The 24,770-nt window shown below is 47.1% G+C and overlaps 1 protein-coding gene across 11 annotated transcripts in view; it reads left to right on the top strand.

Moving 5' to 3' along the window:
* Positions 1-24,770, top strand: part of FRMD4A (FERM domain containing 4A) — a 365,195-nt gene that overhangs the window by 201,798 nt on the left and 138,627 nt on the right. Inside the window, exon 1 of one of the 11 annotated variants that reach the window (XM_050324264.1) lies at positions 13,191-13,212. The exons of 9 other annotated variants lie outside the window; for them this stretch is intronic. In XM_050324264.1, the coding sequence (XP_050180221.1) occupies positions 13,204-13,212 (9 nt within the window). In that variant the 5' untranslated portion in view covers positions 13,191-13,203. Of the gene's footprint in view, positions 1-13,190; positions 13,213-16,711; positions 16,895-24,770 lie in introns of those variants that run through there. One more of the 11 variants, XM_050324265.1, reaches the window with a different exon arrangement.

Genomic DNA, 24,770 nt, shown 5'->3' with positions numbered 1-24,770 from the left:
ACTGGGGGAGCATGTGTAAAATAAAAAATATTTCGAAATATTTAAATCTGCAGAACAAAACAGATTTTTGCTCAGCCTGTGTGAGTGTCTATCACCCAGCTGCCCTGTGCTAGGTGGTCAGTGGTGGAGGTGTGTGGGCAAGCTGTGCATCACTCTGAGGCTGTGACAGTTTGTGATCAAGAATGGAAAGGCACAGCTATGGCAGTGCTGCCTTCCCCAAACACAGCTGACCCTCTCGAGATTAGGCCATGGAAACAGAATGTGGAGGAACTTCAGTTCTCATTCTCAGAGGGTTTCTTGCCTTGTTTTTGTCCTGGGCCCTGCCTGATAGAAGGCATTGCAGACTTTAAAATTCACAACCAAATGTTTGGAAAAATTGAAATACATTGACTGCGACATTTATATTACATGTTTCTCATAACCTCCAAAAAAATGCAAATTAAAGACTTTTTTTTATTTTGGTAGGGAAAGTCAAAATAGATTGTTGTGAATTTTTCTGCTTTTTTCCAACCAAGCACGATGTTTAACAAAACATAAATTTTCAGGGCATTTTGGCAAGAGTACTTTCTCTGCCAAAATACTGCTTTTATCAACACCTTTCCACTTTACCAAAACAGCCACTTTGCTTAGGGGCTGGTCATACAGACAACATTAAATGTGTCTGCTGACAGGGAAAGAGCTGTGTCCATCCTCACTCCAATGTACTCGTTTGAGGTACCAGTGGCGAAAAAGAGACCAGATTTATGCAGCTCAGCTCACTCCCCATGGAAGAACCTGCTTTGTGCAGACCAGGAGAGTCTGATGTTCAGAGAAAGGGTGATGTATGACCAAAGGTGAAGATGAAATGCGATATAAGGTAGCTTCTTAGGAGGATCTCACTGAAACTCAAGGTTTATTCAAAGACCTTACTCCATTAGGATGTACAGTCATGTCATGAATTACGCCTGGATTTAATTTCCTTGGGATCAGGGATTTAGTGGTAGGGCTAGTTTAAATGCACATAACCCATAGCCTCGAACATCAGGATATAAGCCTTTACCTGTGTTTTTAACACTGAGACGGCATTTTTGCTTGATGTCCCTATCTCCTTCCACCCTGGCCAATAAAGCAGGGGAAAGATGGTGCATGGCAGAGGACTCCTGCGTCATCTGGGGGCCCTGTCCTCCTCAAGCACAGGCAGGACATCTGTGACCCAGTGTGGGTGACCCTGGGGCAGAGATCCCGGTCAGACGTCGCCCAGCCTGGCTGCTAATTATCCCACAAGGGAAGGGAACTGGCTGTGCAAATAGTGAAACGAGGGCTGTCAGCATCAGAGGGGATTCGCACTGGGGATGACAGGCATGACCTGCTTTTCAAGCTTTCTTTTTTTTTATTTGGTGACATGCTGTCATTCGGTGAATAATCTGGAGTTTTCCTCTCGGGGGTTTCTCCCTTGTTCCTTCAGTGCCGAGAATAACCAAGGTGGGGATGTGGGACAGCAGTTCCACAACTTCAGATGCTCAAAACACAGTCTGTTGCAGCCAGGCAATTCTAGTCATCCTGGATGCATAAGGTCTTGTTAAATGGTGGTGGTACATAATGCACAGGACCTTCAGGATTGCCTTCAAAATTCCTTCAGCACTACCATCCACTAGCTCTGTTTCTCACTGAAATACCTCCATCTTTAGGGATAAAACCATACATTGATTTTGCACATAAGCACACAAAACAAGCAAACTGCCAACCTTCCTGCAGCAACCTTTGGTTTTATTCTGTGTGCATGTTCAAAGAGGGAAAGGTGGGTTCTGGGTTAGGACATTTCTTTTTGTGCCAGGAATGGAGATACCAGTCCAAAATGCCAATTCAAACACTTCCAAAAAAAAGTGGGGTTGGTTTCTCAGCACCTGGGCTTCATCATTTACTTGCACATCACCCCAAATAAGTTGCCTCAAGGTCACTGCGACCCTGAGTCTCCATCTGATCCGAACCAAGATCTCCGTGTGCCTAATAGTGTGTGACATTTGGTCACAAAGTCTCTGGGCACTGCATCAGGGCAGTACTAAGCACCAAACATTTTGCATGAGATGTGGCAGCATGTTTAGGCGTGGGGATATTCAAGCCTCCCTTAACTGATTTCCCAATTAAAACCTACCACAAACAAGAGTTCTTGCTCCTGAAGCTATCAATAATTATAAATCATACTATAATAGTAAGCCATCAATTAGTAGTAACTGTAGAAAGAGAAATGCAAACATTCTCTAAATTCATAATGTTGTAAACCGACTCTGACAGACTCTCCTCTGCTGACAGCATTTGCTCCTCTTTGCTCTCCTGAAGCCTGTCCTGGCAGGGCTTGGCCAGGACACCTGTGTGCTCAGACAGGGTGTGTGAGGACAGCCACAGCCACCACCTTCCTCCAAGGAGGATGCACAGTGGCCTAGACACAGCTGAGTGTTCCCCAGCACCACATCAGCTCCAGCTGAGGTGGCCCTGTGCCTCCTGTGCTCTGCTGTGCTTGAGGAGTGTCCTGCTGAGTGCATCTCCTCACCTCCTAACCCTCCCTGGCCATCTCTTCCTTGTACAAGGGTTTTTTTTCCATCCAGGGTGGATGAGCAGAGGGGAAAAGGAGAAAACCAGGGCCTCCAGCTGTGCCCACACCTTCATAGAGCTGTGTTTTTGTGCATCTTGTCTTCCTTGGCCACTGTACTACAGGAGGAAACATGCCCTTTCAAAAGCATCTTCTGTGCCCACAGACCACCCAAAATGCAAGGTCAGCTGCTCCAGCCTGGCCAGTACTGGATGCAAAGCAGCAGCAAAAGCACTTTCTGGAGTGATTTGAGTTGTAGCCATCCTAGGAGGTATCAACCCTCTAGGAAACCTCCTGTGGCTTTGGGTGCAAGTGCATCCCACAGCCACAAGCCCAGGAAAGAGTCAGAGCATCATGGTTGCTCAAAAAGGCAAAGCCCGGGGAAAGCCAGAATATGTCTCCAGAGTGGATATCCTTAAACACACCTCAGAGATCCTGTAGCCTTAATTCTGGTCCTTAAGCTGCTGCCAGTAGAGGCAGGGCCCTTGTTTGAAGAAAGGAGCAGCAAGGCACAAGCCACCTGCTCCCATTCCATCGCCTGTGCTGCCAGCAAGGCACGAGGAGCAGCCCCATCTGCATGGATAGCCTCCACAAAGGGCTGCACAGCAGGTGCTGGGTTTGTCATATTTATGCCACTTTAGGCTCTTGTTTCAGATGAAGGCAGGGGTTTGGGTAGTTTGGCTCCCCAGTGCTGCTGTGTAATTCAGTTTAAATGCCACTTTTCCCTCAGAGGCAACCAGAGGCCACTGCAGATTGCACTGAGGGTTAGCCACGACCTTCAGGAAACTATGGAAAAATACGCTGTGTTCTCTGTCCTTTGTCAAAACGCTCAATAACAGCCCTGCCAAAGTTGGTAAATATTTCATGGAAGGCACAGGAGGCCACAAAGACCGTGTTTTAAACAGTCACCAGTACAACATTTGCATCTGGCAAAGATCCTGCTCTGCACCCAGAGCCACGTGAGTTTTCAGCATTAGCATTGTGCCTTGAATGCATTTTTCACCCGACCTCCCCGTTTCTAGGGATGCCATTATCAACAGAGGACCTGGTTTCATTATTAAGTAGCAAATCAATCCAGCTATGCTGAGCACAATCCAATTATTGCTTGTAGTTACTGTAGGCTGAAGAAGTCATAAATAAATGAACACGCTGGAGGTATTTAACATTTCAGTCCCACCATAAGCACCCAGACCCTTGTTGGTTCTGTGTGAATGGCTCAGTTTTGGAGGGATTTTTGGTTGGCACTGCAGGGCAGCACAGAGATCAGGCCACGGTGCTCCGTGTGGGTCTAGACAATTGCAGGATAATCGGGGGTAAATGCAGAGTTCTTTTTTCTTTTGTTTACCGGGATGAAGGCCAGGCAGGGGCCTCTTCCTGCTCCTCTCACACTCGCCCAGTGGGAGCAGAGGGAGCTCAGGCTCATGTGTCAGTCCGTGGGTGCAGGAAAGCCAAGAAAAGGTGCTCTCTAAAACCCCAGACAGCTCCCAAGGGGATAGGGCTGAACCCAAGGCTCACTTTCCTTCTCTTACCGCTGTTCTCAAAGCATCCCAGCTGTTTGGTTTTGGGTTTCAGACCTTATTTTTAAGGGGTTTGGGTTGTTCTGTGGAAATAAAGCATCTTGTAGTATACAGGCACCTAGTTACTCATTACCTCGTTAGCACAATGATGTATGAACAGCCACACAAGTAAAACAATGCTCAGCTGTAATATAAACACAGTCACTGCTAAATGGACTCATTTAAAAAAATATATTCTTTTACCTCTGCGTTTGTTTTGGGGTTTTTTTTCCTCTCTTCCCCTCTTCCTTTCCCTCAGACTGCTTTTCTACTTCTGGTCATCAGGATCATTTTGAAGCATCTGCCCTCAGTCACCACAGTTTGCAGGATAAGTGCTGCAAGGAGGGAAGGTGTCCCCAGGCAGGCAGCCTGCAGGGAGCTGCCACACAGAGCCTGCATCCATATCCATGCCCCTCTCCATCCCCAGTCAAAGCACTGCAGAGCTCTGCTTGTGCTATGTTAATGATGAGGAGGATGCTGGTGTCTAACTTGTTCACTCATTAGTATTCAACTGTAGGATCAAATGAATAATTTTTCTAAGCTATTACTATTACTGTTGCTACTACTGCTATGATTATTCTCTGTTTCTGCCAGGGAGTGTATAAAAATGACATTTCCAGTCCTGCACCATTGTTTATGTGATTTTGTCCCTGGTCACTTGGTAGTACAGAAATCAGTTGTCTTCACCAGTTTGAAGAAAAAAAAAAAAACAACAGTGAAGCATCAAAGCAGGTGGCAGCTTCTACAGTCTCTTTGTCACAAGCAGCAATCCACCTTCAGTCATCCAGCAGTTTAAGGATTTTGTTTTGAGGGACTAAAAGGATGAGAGGGAAATGGGGTATTTCCTATGGATTGCCTTGTTTATTTTCTTGGGCTTGCTTGTTTCTCCGCAAGGGGAAATCAGCAGGAGAAAGAACCTCTAGTGAAAGCCATGAAAAGGGAAGACTTCCAGATTTCCCTCCAGATATTTTGCACAACCCTACATAAAATATTTGGTAAGCTGCTATTGAAATCAGCTCCTCTCAAAAGTTGTACTTTCTTTCCCTGCCACCAGTAGAATGGCCTGTTATGGGGTCTCCACTCTCCAGGTCTAGGTGCTGTCTGTATTTTAGCTGAAATAACTATCTGAAACCTTTGACATCCTTGTTCTTTGGGGTATCCTTGTAACACTGTCCTCCCTCCCCATGGACATGGTGGCAGGAAAAGCCACCAGGCCAGTGACCAACCACATCCTGATCTCCAGAGCTATTCCCATGAGGCTGAAGAGCAAAGCAGTGGCTGCTGCACACTGCCCCAGTTGCTCTGAAGAATCAAAGGCCAGAGCACACTGCACACAGATCCACTACATCATCCTTAAGGTAAAAATCTAGTGACACGACTTGAAAAACCTACATATTTCTAGGTAGGGTCTAGTCCAGAGACCTGAAGTCAGAGGTCATGAGATTTCTCACTTGACTTGGAAAGTGGCAGAGGAGGGCAGCAGGTTTCTGTGTACTGGCACAGTCCCTGGACTTCACTGTAGGCCTGCACCAGCTCAAAATCTGAATCTGTGTGCTCTTCCTAGAGGGTTTATTCATTTTGGCCACACGCAGGTGGAAGCACCAAGCCCAGCACTGGCAGCTGCAGGAACTGGTGATGCTATAAGGGCTCTGGGAATAAGTAAGCAGAGAGACAACCTATGTGATCACCACTGGAAAAACTCACCCTTCACCACCAATTATCACACTCTAGGTCTCAAGAGAGGCTACAATTATTCCCTGCTCCCAGTCTAGAGCAAATCAGCGTTTTCTCAGTAATTGCAGTGTAGTAACTGTTGTAGATGTTGACTTTTTAATAGCAAACACTGCTCAAGCATTAGATTTACAGTCATGTTAGTTAGCTTTAGTGACTTGGGAATCAATTACCTTGCCGTGGAACATGACCAAAGATTATAGGGTAGCCCACGTAATAATTTACACTGCCATTTAGGAGTGAAACTGTAACTTCAGTGTTGCACATAGACAGACAACCTGTTTGCACAGCAATAATTCCAGTAATAATAGCCATAAAAGGGGAAAAGGAGAAGAACAGTGTCTATAAAATAGGGAAAGACCTGTGTGCAAATAGGGCACTGGGAGGTGTTGGGAAGCTTTGCCATTCTCAATTATTTTTCAGAATGATAATGGCAGTAGCATTTAGTTAATGAATATGTTTTACCAGTTCAATTCACTTGGGTTGGCATGTGATGCTGCACTGCTCTGCCCAGCAGAAGGCTTGTCCCAGCCCAGGCGTTGGGACACATAGCCACTGTGTTGTGCCGTCAGCAACACAAAATTTGCTGCTGGCCTTCACTAAAATTTCCCCTCTTGACTGATGTCAGCACTGCAGATTTCCAGGATCACTTTTATAGGCAGCATTTTTCCCGTTTTCTGCCCACCTCTCTGCCTCGCAGCACTTGTTCCCACACTTGACTCCTTCCTCCCACTTGGAACAGGAAAGACTTGTGCCTATTTCTCCAGGCCCCTCTGCACAAAGAAAACATTTTTCCTTTAACTCCTTTGAAACAAGACCACCCAGGTCAGCTTTTCAGTCTGTGTTTCCAAGCCAGTTATGGAGAAAGAACATTAATTAAATGTTTTTCCTCTTGCAGAGGAGTTGACACTGTGCCCCTTTAACTATTGGCTTTGTCCACCTTCCTCTCATTTATTTCCCACTTATTTCAGTCCTCACTTCACATGAGGCTGGCAGCTGAGCTTTTTGGACCTTCCAAGTACAGTAGGCCCCTTAGGAATCAATAACCAGTGAAACCATAAGAAAACTGTTTGTTGTCATAAAATGGACTAAGACAGGGTCTTCCATATGCAAATGTTCATCACCAGACAGTAAAGTTTATACTAACATATCAGGTTATTCCCTTGGCTCTAACCAGCAAAGCACACTCCATTTTCAAAATTGCTAAGGCTTGAAAATATTAATTGCTAAGGCTCGAATATATTAAGACTGCTTTAAAATAATGGAATTAATAAAATGCATAGAGCTGGGCTCTATTCTCCTTCACCTTCTGGAAACAGCCCAGAAGAGCAGGTTTTCAGAAATACATCATCTATCACAAGATTTGGCAACCTTGTGCTCTCAGATCATAAGGTCACTGTCACTGCAGAAAGGCAGCTGTCTCTGGGATGAGGAGGAGGGGGAGAAGCGTCTGCCTGCGAGCCAGGGGACAGGAAAATTAGCACTGCTCTAAAAGAGGAGCCTGAGCTACGGTGGGGAAATAGCTTCACTGCCCCTCTGAGATGGTTACAGACCCTCTGGGGATGGGCAACCCTACTCCAGCCACGTGCCCGTCAGATGGGGGCATCCAAGCCACAGTCCCCAGAGGGCAGCACAGCCCTGCCACTATCCGTGGTGCTCCTAAGCAATTCAAAGACAAGGCACAGGAGAGCCTTTTATCACTAGTTTCCCTCGTTACAGCTTGAATAGGCAAAGGATCATGAGTGCAGTTGACTCCCAATGCAGGTATTTGTCCCAGTTTTGGAGGTGCAGTTTGGTTGTATCCTGCAGTTAAGCAGTGATATTGCAAACATCAGGGACCATGGGGCACTCGGGTTTTATTTCCTCTCCTTCTACCATTCAACCTTCCTTAAGCATCGCTGCAGAAATTCTTGGTTTGCCCGAAAATATGTATTTGATCAACCATGATTGTGCTTAAGCCTTTCAATTGCTTTAATAACAACCCTTCCAACACACTTAATATGAAAATGTTTTCAGTGTACTCAAAATCTTATAAACAAAGAGTGCAGTCACCATCACAGTGTTCCTGCAAAGCCAAAACCCAAACATTGCTCAGTTTGTTGTATAGCTTAATTGCTAAGTATCCTATCTAACCAGTGGCATGTGATGTTATAGCTAATCTGAATATAATTTCTCACCATTTTTCAAGTGAAACAAGCCCAAGGAGGCATTGCAAAAGGTATCACTACAGCAAGAGTTGACTTACGTGTTGTGTCTGAATTCTTCTATTCACCTTTTAGGGTTTAATGAGTTAAACTTCACAGTCCTCCTAGGATAGAGGGAAATGTGTTATGATCAGACTCAGGTTATAGGTGAAGACAGAGGGATAATACAAGCCAGAACATCACGGAGAAATAAATGGGAAAAAACAGACCCAACCATAATCAGGTCCTTCTCCATCCTAAAAACAGGCACCCAATTTTCTGTAGCCCGAAGACTGCAAAGACACTACAGAGCTCCAGAAACTATCATTATAATAGCCAAAAGTACTGGGATTGTTGGTATTTGATCAGTTCAGTGGAGCTTATCAGTCTTCAGAGACAAAATACCTCCTGTTCCCCACTTCCAGCAGTCAAGGGAGTCATGGGGAAAAGGTGCCTACAGTGCAAGTCCCACATCTTGTCTGTAAATCCTAGCTCTGAGGTATTGTCAGCCAGCTTAGAGCTGTTCTTAAAGTGGGGATTAGGTGTATAATGGCGACTTTTTATGAATCAGCACGCTGATCCACCCTTTCCTGAAAAAATGGAGCAGGAGATGACAAGTTGAGCTAGGGGAACATTTCTGAAGCCATAGACACTAGGTAAATGGAGGGGCCCTGTGGTTTGAGACATCCCCCAGGTTGTATGAACTTGAGCTACTCATATCCTATTTTGGGGGAGAAATGTCAATGCCACTTATCCTACAGCCTCACATGTGTCTGCAAGGCCTCTTACACTTGTTAGATAAAAGGTATAAAGAGTTCTCAAGGAGGCGTCGATACCAAAGACTCTCCTGTCATAAACAGCAGCCAGCAAAGACTACTGAGACCCATCACTGTGTGACTTCCAAGCTCTCCTGCCCTTCTCAGAGCTGCTCCCCAGCAGCTCTGGGTCTGTGTGGCCACGCAAAGAGAGACTTCACAGGGACATAGGTTGGAGCAAACTGTGCTCAGAAATCAGGCCACATACAGAGAGGAAATTACCAACTGTTATAGAGTGAACTAATCAGACATTTCAGTCTCCTTAGCTGAGGGTTAATAGTCTTGAGGTGACCACCCCGGACAGGGTATCAGAAGAGATGGGGCTTGTTCCTGGTGTGCCTCAGTAATGAAAAGGAAATTGTGTTCAGACGAGTGATAGAAGCCCGTGTTCCCAGAGACATCAGATAGGCAGCAATTAGACTCAAGTTAAACAATAAATCAACTAACACTGAGCCTTTGGCTCTAGCAGAGCACCATTATGACTAGTGCTATGTTTATTTAGAAGATGATGAGCCCATTTTAAATGTTTTCATATTAAACGTAATTTGGTTGTTTGTTATTGACTGGGTCTAAATGCAAGCATTATTGGTCAGATAAATATTTTCTGACATATAAGATCTGATTATTGCACTTTTATGACAAGAGGGCTTACTTGCTCAGAGATTTATTTTCTGTTTGCTTCCTCTCTTTGTGAGGATTGCCTCATAAAGATTAAAAACAGCCAAAGTGAACCAAAGTGTAAAGTAGAAATTGCCGATTAAACTGTCAGAAATGGAGCAGCCTTTGTTAATCACTGATTCATTAGCTGGGGAAAGAAGAGGGGTCTTGAGCCAGCACAAAGGCTTTCGTGTCACAAGGCCTGTGATTTATTCCCAGGTCTGTCTGTCTCTCTCTCTCTTTCTCTCTCCAATTTGGTATGGGATCTTACCCAGGTAAATTGATCTCTCTATGACTCCATTTTCCCATCTGTTCAACTTAGGTAATGATCTTGCCTCACAGAGGTAGAAAAAACTTTCAATAAGAAGAAAAGGTTACCTTAAAAACCACACCTGCATCTGAAATTAGGCTACCCCCTACTAACACCTACAAGAGCTCTGGACTGAACAGCTATTTCCTGCTATAGCCAAGAAACTTCCCTGATTTTATTTGTTTGGGCAAGTAATGGAGTAGAGAAAAACAATTTAAGAAATAAAAAAGTATGCCCAAAAAGTAAGAGAAAATGGAATGCAAGCTTAAGGCATCTTTTTTTTTTTTCAATTGCTAAAATTGTCATTTTGCTGTGTCACTTCACTATCTTCCTGAGCCCTATTTTTAATGTTGCAGAGATGTCTTGAAATGTTGTCTAACTGGTTGCATTTTTGCTACATTTATTTGCCAAAAGCTATTAATAATTATTTCAATGCCATTTTGAAATGTTCTCAGGATTTTTCCACAAAATGTGAAATAGAAATCTTTTCCAACCTGTGTAAGTTTTGCAATCCTCAGTAGAAGGCAGTGTAAAACTACAAAAATAGTCTTCAAATCTGAAGTCCTGTAAAGTACAAAGGCTATTTCAGTACAAAAGCCAAGCAAATGAGAATTAGTTTGCTTTATTCTTCCATACAATAGAAAATAGTTCATTATGTAGGTCAATGCAAGAGGTACATGTAGATTTTGCCTAACAGGAGGCACATTTCTGGGCTTGGTTCTCTCAGCTGACTCATTTGATGTCCTTCACAATTACCTGTACTGCCTTTTGGCATCCAAGAAGGCTTCTGTTTGATTTTCACCAGCACCAGTCGACTGCAACATCTAAGGAAAGCATAGGGAGAATAATCTTGCCTTGTTTCAGCCTTGTTCTCAGGTTCTTGCCATTCACTCATTTGCCATTTACTCAGCAGTTCCCTTGCACGAATAAGGTTGTTCACTTGCCTCTTGGACAAATGAGGTTACCTCTTTATTAGCTGCAATTTACTTCTGTCTGCACTGAGGTCATGTTGGTGGTCTGTGAACATTTCTGCAGGTCTCTCCCAGACTAACAGTGCCCTTTGCCAGCGTCATGAGCATTTTCTGGAGCTCCTGTTCCTCCCCTGGGGAAAGGCCTTCCCATCTCCTACCACTACCTTTTTATGGATGGAAAGGACCCTGCCACGTGTGCTCCTTCCTGAACTGTTCTGCTTTCAGGCCATTTCAAGTGAAAACGGCAGTATTCTGGGAATAGGAAGAAGTTCCTGAGGCAGAGCTTTGCTCAGCCTTAAAGAAAAGGGTAGCAGGGTCCTATGGGTCCCATGTGTCCCCTCTGCTCCATGGGAGGATAAAAGGGATTTGTGAGGACTTGACTTCCACCAGACAGGGGAACCCCTCATGCCTCCTCTTCCTCTTGCAAGGACAGGGATGTCTCACAGCAGGTTCCATCAGGAAGATGTCCTCCCTTCCCCTTGGACCCAGACCTGGGTGGGTGCAAAGGAAGGAGGAAACTCCAAGAATGGCCCCTTTCACCATCGTCACTCCACTGAGTCATGGGTCACTCCAGGAGGGCTGGTGGCACACCCAGCTCATCCTTAGTCCCTTATGCACACTTCAGCTGCTCGCTTTGTTTGGCCTCTTGGACGCCGGGATTACCCGGAGCTAACTGGGACACAGGCGACTTACACGTGACTCCTGTCCCTTTCCACACCAGCCCCAGGCTGGAGCTGGAGGCAGCAGGCAGGATTTGCCAGCCCAGGGTCATAACACCAACCAGCTGGAGTTGGCTTGTCCCCACCATCCGTTTCAGCCGCCTCGTGAAGTCTGAGCTTCGCTTCCCTGCATAATAATCCTGCCAGCATGCACTTTCTTTGCCTAATGAAGGGAGGATTTATTGCACCAGCTCTTTGGGAACATCGAGGTCTGCTTACTTCCCTCTTCAGCTCTCTGAGATCCTTTAAGCAGAGTCTGTGTGAAAATTAATCAGATGCCCTGGAGGCTTATTTTGTCCAAAGCTAAAGTCCTGCTTCTCCCTTTCCCCCCTCCTTTTGTGCCCCAATTACTTAAGGGATTGTCCTGGAAATTACTGAAAGCATGACATGGGAATAACACCCACAGTTCATCCCAGAAGGGAAGTGTTTCTGTGGAAAGCTTAACTAGAAACATCTCGTGGTTTGCTTGGCAAGCTTGGAGATCTTCCCAGTTGGAAGTGCACTGAACCATGGCAGTTGGTGGTGTTATGTGCCTTATTTCCTAAACTGTTTGCAGGTCCAGACCCAGTAATTGCATTTTGCTTTTTTGAATGTGGTTTCCACCTGGTTCCAAAACCCTTAACAGGAACTGTTGCAAGGTCACAACTCATCACAACCTGTTACAGAGAGAAAACAGAGTGATGGGGACGGGCTTGATAGTGGTACATGTAACCCTCTGCCTCTCTTTTGCTGGCCCTGGTCCCTGGAAGAGGGTGAGGGCAGCCTGGTGGCTTGAGGGATCAACTGAGTCATGTCAGTGCCTTCTCTGCTTCCCAACACTGAGGCATATTCAGTGAGTGTTGGATACAGATTGTCTCAGATGAAAAGAGCCAACCTACCTTAGAGCCCATGAACAGTTATACCATGAATTTCAGAGAAATCACGTGAATCAACCCATAGGCTAACCTGACACTTCATTTTCTGGGGCTGGCTGACCATTGTCATGGTTAGAATAAGTCAGCTGCATTGATTTGCAGTGAGATTCATGTGCCTAGCAGCTTATATCATATCCAGAAATGGATTTCAGGTCCCAAGTTACTTAGGCCCATGCTGCTTTTTAAGTTTGTAGGGTTTTTAATCTTTTACTGCCACTCAAATATTACAAGTTAAGAGTTGTGCAATCAATGAGAGATAGACCACTGAACACCTCCCACAGGGAGGCAGGCAGTTAGATACCTTCAGCAAATCCTAAATATTCTTTGAAAACACTTTCCTCACCTTCCATGGGTTTCAGATGTACCATATGGGGGAAATGACATTAAGTTTTGTAAAGCACTGCACCTCTTATGAATGCAAATTGTGGAGTAAGTGTGAATATTACTTTATGACACGACATCTCCTCCAACCCACTAGTGCTAATTAATGCGGTTCTGGGATAGACAATATTCATTAAGCTTTTCTGAAAATACTAGAAATGTTCATGTAACAGCTCACACATTTTGATGGCACCCACACTCCTATCACCACGTTCCCTGTAAAGTATTTTGCTTCTTTAATCTTTGCTAACGAGAGTGGAAATGAATTGTCAACAGTAATTCTCCAGCACAAGGCCACGGTGTTTCTTCCTTGCCTCGTTATCAGGAGCCAAGACAAAGGAATCAGCATGTTGTTACTTTGGCACAGAGGCATCTGGTTGCTGGAAGCTTCACTTTGTGTATGTCAGAGGTAAATATTTGGGTTACTGTTCTCTTTTTGGGACTTGCCATGATAGGAACCAGCTTTCAAGAAGCGCAACCATTCCCTTGTTCTAATCATTGCAATGACAGCAGCTTTGCTGCCTCCAGAGGAGATGTTTGCTACCAGGGTGTATTGCTTGGGTAGTGCCAGCTCCAGGGACCTTGTGAGGTTACAGAAGTTCCTTGAAGAAAAGGGTTTTTGCTGCTGCTGAATTATAACTGGGAAAATTAGAGAAGAATGTACATGAGGTGGATGACTGGGTTTTTTACCCCTGAAAGGACACCGTTTAGGAAATCTGTATTACAGCATATATGTCTGAGAGAGGAAGAAGGGGAGAGCAAACCCTGGTGGGTACAAGGCATTGGCTTTACACTGCAGTACAGCTGTCCTTCCAGTTCTTTGTCCAGTTCTGGAGCTAAACAACTCTTTCTGGTTGAGTAGTCATAATCAACTCTTATCAAGGACAAAACTCTACTGTCTTTTCATATTATAATAAACAGCCCCCATTTCTAAGTTCTTTGTTAGTTCCATCAGGTACCTAGAGGATGTCATCTTTACTCAGACTGGTAATTTATTTTTATTACAAATGTTGCATCATGAATTAGAGGATAAAGGAAATGTAGCAGGAATATCTCCCATCATTGCAGGAAATGTTAAGCTTTTGTACCGAATCATACTGAACTTCCTTTTGAGGAAGTGCTGTTCACATGGTCTCGGATGGGTAGGAAACGTCATCTCCTTACAAGGGATCTGAGGGGGATGGAGCTTGAGGTTTCACAGGTATGAGGGTCCAGCTTCTTTTCCTGCATGGTGGGTCTCAAAGGCTGCAGAGGTGCTGAGCCACTGCACCTGGGGAGACCAAGAATCTCCCTACCCATTTCTACTCCAGACAGTTTCCGTCACATGACACCTGTAAGTCGATTGGTGGTTCAGGCCTTTCCCTGTGACACAAACCAGCTGATGCTCCAAAGACACTGGAGGAGACCATTAGGATCACACAGTGATGGGATGTTCTTTGGGCACACCTGGCAGAGAACCCCACTGTAACACTGGGCATGAGAAAGGATGCTCTCTTGCTGTCTCCAAACTGTTCCAAAACCCATGCCTGTTTTGTGCCAAAGGAAGAGATTGAATTGTTGTAGGGACCCTGGAATTTCAAGCTAAGTATAATGAAAATCCCCACACCTGGTCTGAAAGCTGAACATTGCAATTCTGGGCAGAGTAAGCCTTGCTTTGCAGTTTTTGCTGCTATGCATGAAACAAATTACTTTCCAATTAGAGGCTTCCAATCTCCTTCTGGTTACTTAACCCACCAGGCGAGCTCTTTTATCACCAGCTGAATAATGCTGCACCACATCCTGGGTCTGCTCTAGGTTTGGAGGCAGATCTTGCCAGGAGAGTTACCTGGAAGGGCAACATGTGCCATAGAGCAGTGCATGGGGAAATTGTCTTGAGGCTTTGCTAGCTGAAGGATCATCCTACCCCAGAGACAAAGTTCATTGCCCTGGCATACTCACAGAGAACAATAAGCACAAGCAGGCACCTTCATGGTGAGTGCACCTTTGAAGCAGCTTCACCTCCTGTTTTAGCGAAAGTCAGCTTGGGAAGGTGATTTTCCATTGCTAGTTCTAATCAGGGCTGAACCACTGCTGGGGTTCAGCCTCTCATGCTCATCTTCACCACCACAGGCAGAATCTGCTTGAGAGGTATTGTGACCTCTGTTGAAGGAAAGGGCAAAACAGCATTTAGGAGGCAACTTGAAGTTTTACCACTCTCTGAAATCATGGGTTTAAGATCCCAGGAGGTTTTGCAGTTTGTGTGTTGGTGGTTTGCCCCTTAGGGCTACTTCAGTGGTTGGATCTAGATGTGGGTTAGATACACCCAGAAAACCCTAACCTTTACTCTTGCACCATAGCCATGGTAGCCCTGTATTTCCTGGAGCAGAGATGGATACTTTTGCTGCATCTTGCCCCTATGTCCTGACCTCAGGATGACCTCCAGAGCAGAGCTGGGCCACCTCAGCTGCTTGGTCTTAACCCTCAGCAGCCAGAGGCCAGAACTGCCTCTATATTTATCCCCTTAACCAAAGCCACCCCCTTGGGTGGAGTGATTTGGACGGGTGAGCCTCCCTGTGGCTGCATATGCAGTTCTAGTTTTATGTTTGTGCCCTTAAAGACAGGAGAGAGAACTGTGCTCATGCTCCAGGATTTGGCTACTGTACCCAGGAGCACTTTGCAGCCCACTGCTCCTCCAAGCCCATCGCAGAGGAGAGGACATAAAGTCTCATGGCATCTCCATGCTGGCATGGTCTTGACTTTCAGTCTGACAGCAGATCAAACCCAGAAACACCCCCAGCTAAAACGAGACATCCAGCTTGTTCACCACCACTATGTCAGAAGAGCGACTTTGTCAACTTCTTGCAGGGAAAAAAGGGAAATTTCCTGTATCCTGTGTAAGCTCAAGCTCCACCCTCACCACGAGCATCCTTGTGGTGGCATGAATGTCTACTGAAAACAAATGAAGGAAAGGGCTCACCTCCACACCTCCCCTCACAAAGAAGACCTCTTCTCAGCCAGCCTGTGCCAGAGTGTGGCACATCAGCAACCTAAGGGTTTTTCCTGGTGGGAACAACCCCAGTGCCAAAAAGAAAAATGCTGATGGGGAGGTGAAGCAGCAGCAACAAGTCAGAGTTCTAACCACAGGCATCATGGCATGGGTTCTTCGTGCCGTGTTTGTTTAAATCCAAAAATCAGCACTTTTTAGAGGCCCTCACATATTGTCCTTTTTGACTGATCTAATTCTTTAACAGTGACACCCTTGCATGAGGGCCACTCCAGTGCAGTCTGTACAGGGGTTCTATTGCTGGGCAGAGTATGCTGCTGCCAGGTACACTTTAAGACCATCAAGCAGCACCCTTCACTCAGCCAGGAGCAGAAGGAAAAATCACCTGGAGAAAGGGAGGCTGCCCCTAGCCCCTGGGGCTGCACCCCAGAAGGAGCTGCTCTGCCTTCAGCCCCACGGGTGCCCGAGGCCCTGGCTGCCCTCCTCTTCCTCCAGCCAGAGCATCCCCGCTGCTCTCACCCCTCTCCGTTATCATCTCAAGGTGTGCACGCGTGGGCAGGGGGCATGAACACCGCCACCCTGCACCCTTCCTCCCTCCGTCCTTCCATCCCTTCATCCTTCATCCCTTCATCCTCCTCCCAGAGGCGAGGGGGAGCCCAGATGTTGGCAGGCCCCGAGCTGGGTTCATCTGTTTCACATGACCCAGCGCCAACTGCTGCTCGCTGCCCTCCTCCCTCCTTCCTCCTCCTTCCTCCCCCTCCTCCTCCTCCTCCTCCCTCCCCGGCTCCAGCCTCGCAGCCTCGCAGCGCGGCAGCGGCCGCGCAGGAGCCGGGGCGCCGGGGGCCGGCAGGCGGGGAAAGAGAAGAAGAAGGGGGGAAAGGAGGGTTCCGGCATCCCGGCAGGGAGGATGGGACGGCCGTAGGAGCGGCCGGGAGCGGCGGGGAGAGGAGGGAAGGGCCGCGCATCCCGCGCACCCCGCGGCGGAGAGGCGGGCGATGGATGCGGGGCGGTAGAGCCGCGGCCTGGAGAGACGCGCTGCGGCCGGGGATGCGCTCGCCCCGGGCTCGGAGCTGAGGGGGCGCCGGAGCCGCCGAGGCAGCGGGAGAAGGTAACGGGGTCTTTGTCTGCGGAGGGGGAGGCGAGGCGGGCCGGGGCTCCCCTTCCAGCCCCGGCCCCCGGGGAAAGCCCAGCCGCAGTGTGCGGGCTGCTCCACGCCCCCTCCCTCCATTTACCTCAAACGGGGAGAAATGTGGGCAGCAGATGCTTTCTCTGGCCTTTCAAAAAAACCACAAACCCTATCCCCAAACCCCTGAATTCGGTGGGCGAGTAACGGAGCCGAGCGCGGCGGCTGGGGGAAGGAGAGGATGTGGGGGGAGAGAAGCCGGTGCTGTGATTCCTTCCCCCCTTCCCAAGCAATCTGGCTGCCTGTCCCCACTGACTGCCAAGATGGACTGCTCCTTCTCTTCCCAAATGGCTGCAGCAAGTTTAATGCAGGGCTGGGGGCTTCGCAATGGGGGAAGCCCCCTGCTTGTTTTTCCTTTCCCCTGTGCACCTTTTCCTGAATCAGGAATAGAAAAGTTGCTCCAGATCCAGGGCTAGGAAAGGAAAATGAATAGCTCTGCTTCCAAACTATGCCTGTATGGGTGTATATATCTGCACGCCTTGCAGACAAGCTCCGCGTAAGGAGGGTTCTTGGCCGCATTGTTACCCGCTGGCTGCTGGGGAGGGCAGGAGAAAAGTTGTTTCAAACCTCTCTATAAAATTTCCAGGAGAGACAATTGTTTCTAATAATAGCCCTGGCAGCGGTTTAGCCATACAACACACACAGATGCGTGAGCGAGCTTGCAAATCTCTTCTCCCAGGCAAGCCAGGTCGCAGGGAAAGCTGAACTCCCAGCTTGCTGGTTTGGTTTGGGATTTTAAAACACTGTCCTGAACAAAAACCCCGGCACCGCTCGCCTTTTTCAGCGGGAAGGGGGTGTGGTGCCTGCGCGTTGTACTTCATGGGCACGGCTTACCCGGTGTCTCGAGTATCGGGAGAGGTTGAATCCTGGCTCTGCCCAGCGCCAGCTGGATATCTGGGTGTCTTGGACTCAGTTCCCTCTAGATTGGCCCCTGGGGTCTGATGAGCATCCCCCACCCGTGCATGAAGGGGATTGTTACCGGTATGGGTGCCTGTGCCATTTTCACTGCCTAGAACTGTCTGCCAGGCACCAGGGAGATCCCGATGGAGCTAAAACCATCAGACTGATCCCTTTCCCCTTGGGGCGATGGCAGAGGTCCCACGGGAGGGCTGCTGGCCACACTGCTGCCTGCACGGCTGCCTGCACATTCACTTTGGACCCGCGATGCTGACCCCAGCCGGGTGATGGTGCACCGGGGTGATGGTGCACCGGGGTGATGGTGCACCGGCTCGGCTTGGTGGCTCAGAGGTGCTTGGCTCGACCTTCCTGGCACGGGTAGCCTGTCCTCTTCCAAAGATTAACATTTTGAAGGTGGTGTTTAAGTGTCAGCGTCAGGCAGGTACGTGCCACTGCAGGAGGGTGAGCTGCTCATGGGGCAGTTTCTGCAGCCCAGCTGTGCTGCTGAGCAAAGTGGGCTGTGGCAGAAGCTGTGAGGAGCCAAGGATATATTGCTTCTTGATGCGAGAGGTGATATTTTGAGGGGTCTTCAGCTCAGCACCGCCTCGTGCTGCTGCAAAGGTCAGCTGTGTCCCTCAGAGGACCAAATAGGCTGAAGGAGTTGGCATTGGTCATCCATAATACTGTGAGTGGCTCCATCCACATCAATTCCCAAAGAGGGGAGAAGTGCACCAGGGGAGCATAGCATGTAGATTTATGCACATGTAAAATAAACATTTTGTTCTGAGGTGAATTTCTGTTTTAAATGCCCAGGCTGGAAATATGGATCTCTGCCATTATTTGAGCGTAGATACACCAGTGAGCCACTCACAAATCTTTTGGGCAAGCTACCCATTGCTCCTGGTAGATTGTTTGTGGCGGTCCAGTCAGCTGCTACATATCTGAAATGGTTATTGTATTAAAGATGCAACTCTATATTTGGTGATACCTGTGGTCGTGGCACTGGGTCACTCAGGGCCATACAGCAATGCAGCATCACTTGGCAGAGAGCATCTTCCCTAGAGATCCTGTCAAATTGTTTAGCCAGGTCAAGGGCTTCAGTTAGTGCACTGTGTGTTCTTAGTAGGGACATAAGGCTGTGAAAGACTTCCCAAATCGTTGAGTCCAGTCCCACACATCACAGGTGATTAGAGTCCTACATATCCCCTTTGTTGCTACTATTACTGTGTGAGTAACAGCAGAAGGTTTGAATGCAGGTTGAAATGCAGCTTAACAGACAGCAAAGGCAAAGTAAAACTGCACTCATGGACAAGGGACAAAATGTTGTATTTAGGGAGAATTGGAAAGGGGCTGGGGTGTGACTGAAGTCTCAAGCTGCAATCTGGTAAGACTGTGAAGAAGGAAAGGACATGCATTGTGAGAGGGGTGACACATGGAGAAGGTGTTAAGGAGTGTGCTGATCCAACATCAGCCAAATTTGGGGTCAGGGTTTGGTGGTGTCCCCTGAAGATACACAAAGGCACAGTATGAACTTGTTGTGAGTTGCATTGTTTGGACAGGCAAAAGGTGCTGTCAAACATGGGACCATGCTCACACTCAGCTCTCAGGGACCTTGGGTACCTTTTATACAAAACACTCTGGGTTTGAGGCAATCAGCATTCTTGGTCCTCTGAGCTGCACCCAAAATCTCCATCTCAATGTGAGCTATCCCACAAATGCCCCATCTCTTGGGAAGCTGGGGGGACACCTGCTGTAGGGTCAGCCAGAAGAGCAGGTAGCAATGTCTCCCAGAGGCCCTCACAGTTCACCACAGGGTGGGATGTGTTTGGGTGCACAGCTGGCTCCCAAGGTGACTTGTCAATGCCAATCTCCAGTCATCCTTGCTGGCTTGCTCCTTCCTGCTGCTGGAGGAGTGAATTGCCCTGCAGCCCCAGTGCAAGCAGAGCACAGCAGCCCAGGAGGCAGCAAGGTCTGACAAGGTTAAGCTGTGATGGAATTGCTTGCAAGTCTCCTTCAGCTCCAAATCCCAGTTTGTCCCGGCCTCTCTCGGGTTCCCTAAGCCATCAGTGCATTGCCCAGCGTAGCCTCAGGGACTGCTGCAACTGACAGCATACTCTGATATTTCTCCTTCTCCCAGACTTTTAAAAATTTAATCCCTAGCCCTCCTGTAAATCTCAATATGTGCCATATCCTAGAAAGCCACAAACAATTTTCTGATGCTGCACAACGAGTTGGAGCCCCATCTTCCGCTCTGGAGCTGAATCTTGTCAGGGACCAAAAATGACTTTGTCTGCTTTTCCCTCTGATCTCACACTGAGAAGGGACCCCAGACAGATATTTGATCAGTTCTGAGCTTCTGGGAGCACTTTCATGTTGATGAATGGCAAACACATCAGTTTTGATCCTGCCTCCTCTGCTCCAAGTCACCTTTGCACTCCACCTACTCACGAGTCAATGTAGCCCTGAAGGTTTACTCCTTGCCTGTCTTTGGCTCTAGTAAGCTGCCTGCCAAAATAAGTAGAAGACGACCCTGATGTACCCCCCCTTCCCAGTGCATCCCTGTTTCATGGCTGTGTTATATTTTTCTGAGGTCTGATGCATGATACCAGATACCCTGGGTGTGTCTTCATGAGGTGAGGTGGGACTTCAGCCCTTGCCCAGCCTTAAGGAGACAGAGGAGCAAAGGAGACAGAGGAGCTGGGACCATCTGATTTCCAACGTCATCAAAAATGTTCTTGCTTACAACCCACTTTGCTCCTTTCCTAACAGATACACAATCCTTCTACTCTTGTCCTGAGCTTCTATGTGACATTTTCATGTGGTGCTGGATAGCTGCTGTGTCCCCACCCTCAAGAAAACATCACTAGTGGGTAGCTAAATGCTCTCTTCATCCTCTGCCTGCACTGCTTGGATGTGGTCTGACCTAGTGTAGTAATCTTTGGGAAAAATTCTTGAGGGCAGAAAAAAGGTAGGCAAGTTGACCTATTTTTACTTCAATTCACTGTTAAAAGGTCCATTGAAAACCTCCTAGAAAGCTGCAAACTGAAAAGAGGTTGATACTCCATTTTGCCTACAGAAATCCTTTGTACGTACACTTCCACATGTAACACGTAACATTTTGACAATGGCTGTTGGGCTTGCCAACCCACTAGGTTGTGTTTAGATTATTTATTTATTTTTCTTCTTAGAAGTCCACAGATCTCCCAACCAAAATAAATCCAGCCTTGTTTGGGTTTCCTGACCGCGTGGGATTGAACGTGGCTGCAGCCGTACCACACACGCTGCAAGTGCTGCTGGCACCCCATCCATCCCAGCTGAAATATTTCACACTGAGAAGTGATTTGCAGATAGTGGAGCAGCCACAGGCTGACCCTGGGTTTACACAGGACAAGCTGGGGGTGGAAAGCTGCCACATCAAGTGAGCAGCTTGGAAAGAGAGCACAAAATCTGAAGCTGAAACGTGGCACCTGTCCTAGAGAGGGGAGTGTGAACAGAACTCTTTCCACCTTTAAACATAGTTTGGCCCTTGATGTGCATGGGCAGGGTCTCTCCTGGCTACCCCCAGCCAGGGTTTTGTGAAGACACCCATCACCTCAACACCTGGCTGCCACGTGTGTGCTGTGCACCATCAGACTCTCTCATTTCCAGGTGAAATGGGGTACCCAAGGGGACACTGGGATGATTTAGGGGATGTGTAATCAAATACAGTGTTTCCTTCGTGTACCCACACCCCAGCGTGGAAGCGTGCCAGGAAATAAATTTGGAAGGTGACTTCCACTGTCTTCTTCAATTCTGAACTGGAAAGGCCAAAAGACTGCAAAAAAAAGTTCTGTCTGAAGTGGTCTGAGCTCCCTGGGATGCTTTGCATCCATGCTGGGGGTGGTTATGCAGTCACTGAATGTGTCATGTGGCCTTGTGCTGTAGGAGGTGGTAGGAATCAGTGGGAAAGGGACTTCTTCCTCACCAGGACAAGACCAGGGGGAACTGGAGGGAAGCACTGAGTTTACTTTGCCTTTCTGTTGCACCATGGAAGGTGCTTTCTGAAATGCTCTGGAAGTGCTGATGGCAATTTTGAGTGGAATCTGCAAATCTAAAAGTGCTGGGCTGTGTCTTCACTTCCTCAGTCCCCTCTCTCAGGTACAGCTGAGTGTGTACATGGCAGAAGGCTGCTTCAAAATGGGTATTGAATCCTGGGAATTTAGGGCTCGGGGATATCAGATGCAGCCCTGAGTTTGCAGACATTACATCAGGCCTGTTCTCTCTTTGCTTCCCTTCCTTAACTCTTCTGCATTGATTCTGCACAGTACTAAAGAGCTGCTGAGTTTATTTCCAGAAAGGAGCATCCTTCCCTTGCTCCTAAAAGGCAGAGGCACATGGCAAAAAGACAGGCTTAAGCTGAGTCGTTTATTCAGGTCCCCCCTGTGCAGAGGTTACAGACTGTCCATATTTATTATGTTGCGAGATGCTCTGATGCAGAGATGACCTGGTCTCGCTGCACCAATAGCTGAAGCATTCTCCATACAGGTGGTGCAAAACCCTGGCGTTACTCAGGAGATGAAAGGGGGTATAAAAGCACAGTGTCCTGAAAGTAGTTTTCCCTACTAGAGTCTAGAGTGGGACTAGTCTGAGCTCTAGTCCTCACCAGACACACAAATGTTCAGCATCAGGAGCTGTCAGGACAGGAGAAGGCTGGTAGGACCCTTTCTGCTCCTCGCCCATCTGGATGTGCAGGCACAGCCCACGGGAGAGGTCCCAGCCCTGCAGCCCCAGCTCAGCGCTGGATGGGCTCGCAAGTGAAGTGGGAGCAGAAATGGTCAAACCAGACTTTTGCAGGCAGGGCTGGTTTCTGAAAACACCTGCATCGCTGAGGATGAGTCAGCTGCTTGTCATTTGAATGTGCTCTGCATTCTCACCCCATCCTTCCTGTGAAACCCAGTCGGGGGATGATGCCCACCCTGCACTGACCCTGTCAGCTGCTGCTGCTCAGGCAGAACTGCTGGCAGCTGCCCAACCTGGGCACCAGCCACAGCCCTGGCTCTCAACATCAAATGTGTGTCAAACCCACTGATTATCAGTGGCTGGAAACAACCCGGTGACATATTTTTCCACTAGAAACACATCAGTTTTTAGAGTGTTATTCAAAACAAGAAGAAAGAAAAATAAAACCCCAACATTTCAGTGTGCATATTAACATTTTACTTTTTTTTTCATATCTGGAATGGCTTTTGAAAGTGTGATTTCTATTATGTGTTATATATAACACTGCTCAGTGCTACCGATTGACTCACTCTGTTACAGTATCTGAGTGATGCACTGCCCAGTGCCCTGGCTCCATTGATCAGGTCCATCAGTGCTCACACCTCTCAATTCTTAGTGATACAGTAGGTGCAAAACACTCAATGAGCACTAAAAGGACACTTTAAGCCATAAATCTTAATTTGTCCTTTAAAAATATTTCACACATACTATCGCTTCCACTGCCTTGGGTCACTTTGGTCATCTTCCTATGAACCCACATTGATTTTTTTTTCTCCAGCAAATCACACTTGTTTCAGTAGCAAATAAATCGTCCTGTTTTCCTCTATAACTAACCCAAACCTCCTGTGAATGTGTTCCCAGAAGACTTGGATGCTCTCATGTAATTACACCCTGTCTGCACGCACAAACAAGTGATATCTGGAACAGTTTGCTGAAAATATGCCATGTTTGAAGTGTGAAACTCTACAAAAAATTAAATTTTTATGTGTGTTTACAAGGAATTTAAAAAGTCAGATGTAGGAAAGATTAACACACATGCTAACATCTTTGGGAATAATAGTAATATTAATAATGATAATCTATTGCTGTGTACTTTATTGCCACATGGTCATTATCTTATGATGATTCATAGTGCTTTGCTGTACAATATAGTAGGGAATGAACCAAAAGGTGATTAGGAGTCCCAGAAGAGTTGTTGTGACTTATACAAGGCTGCAAAGTCCCTCACTGGTAAAAGATTTCCCTGGTAGGTAACTTAAATCCTTTTCCTTTAGATCATTCTGTATCCTTTGTGCATAGCAAGCAGGGTAAATACAGGGCTTTTACAGGGGAAGCAAGACCCTTCGAGGACATACCATGCTTTTCTCGATGCATGGCTATGCTCAAAAGTCAATAAAACAGCTGTCCCAGGACCACACTGCTTGTCCTTGTGCAAAGATGCCTGAGATCCTTTATCCTCTTTCCCTCTGAGCACCTCATTTTAGCTCTGCTGTTGGTATTTATTTCTTTGGGCTGCGTTAGGGGCCAGCAACCCAAATGATGGATCACAGCTCTTGTATGTAATGTGCAAACACGGGATGATACTGCAGAACTTGCCTTAAAGGGATTATTACCTAGAAAATAAGTTCACCCTCAGGGAAATAAGAAAGTTCACAAAATGAAGTTGTTCTCAGTTTGGCTGAGCTGAGTTAGATCAGAAGAAGCTTATGTACAGGACAAGTTATTTTAGGTGTTAACTGGGAAGTTGGCAGCAAGAAAGATTGTCTACCTGTCATATTAAAACAGGCATGAGAAGAACTATTTTTTGTAATGGCTTCTTTTGTGATAGTGGCTGTTTTTCAGTCTTTGGGCATTACTTTGGCATATGGATGAATAGCATATTCTGAATGAATAATCCCAATATCTATAAGGTGGGATGAGGCCGTGGGCTGCCCTTGCCACTCACCTTCCACTTGCCATAGGATGCAACCCTTTGGCTGTAACAGTTTCATATGAATAAAGTGATTTCACCACACCTAAAGATGCCCATTAGTGCTCAATGTGAACAGTTTGTCATCTGCTCCATCAGAAGTGACGGAGAGACAAGCAGGACTGTGGCTCTCCTCTCTCACCAGGACTTGCCCTCAGCTCCAGACAGGAGCTGATC

This window comes from Myiozetetes cayanensis, unplaced genomic scaffold, assembly GCF_022539395.1.
Source record: "Myiozetetes cayanensis isolate MyiCay16 unplaced genomic scaffold, myiCay2020 scf3, whole genome shotgun sequence".
In the NCBI taxonomy this organism is placed as follows: Eukaryota; Metazoa; Chordata; class Aves; order Passeriformes; family Tyrannidae; genus Myiozetetes; species Myiozetetes cayanensis.
The sequence above is the reverse complement of the archived record's forward strand: the minus strand, read 5'-3'. Positions and strand labels throughout refer to the sequence as shown.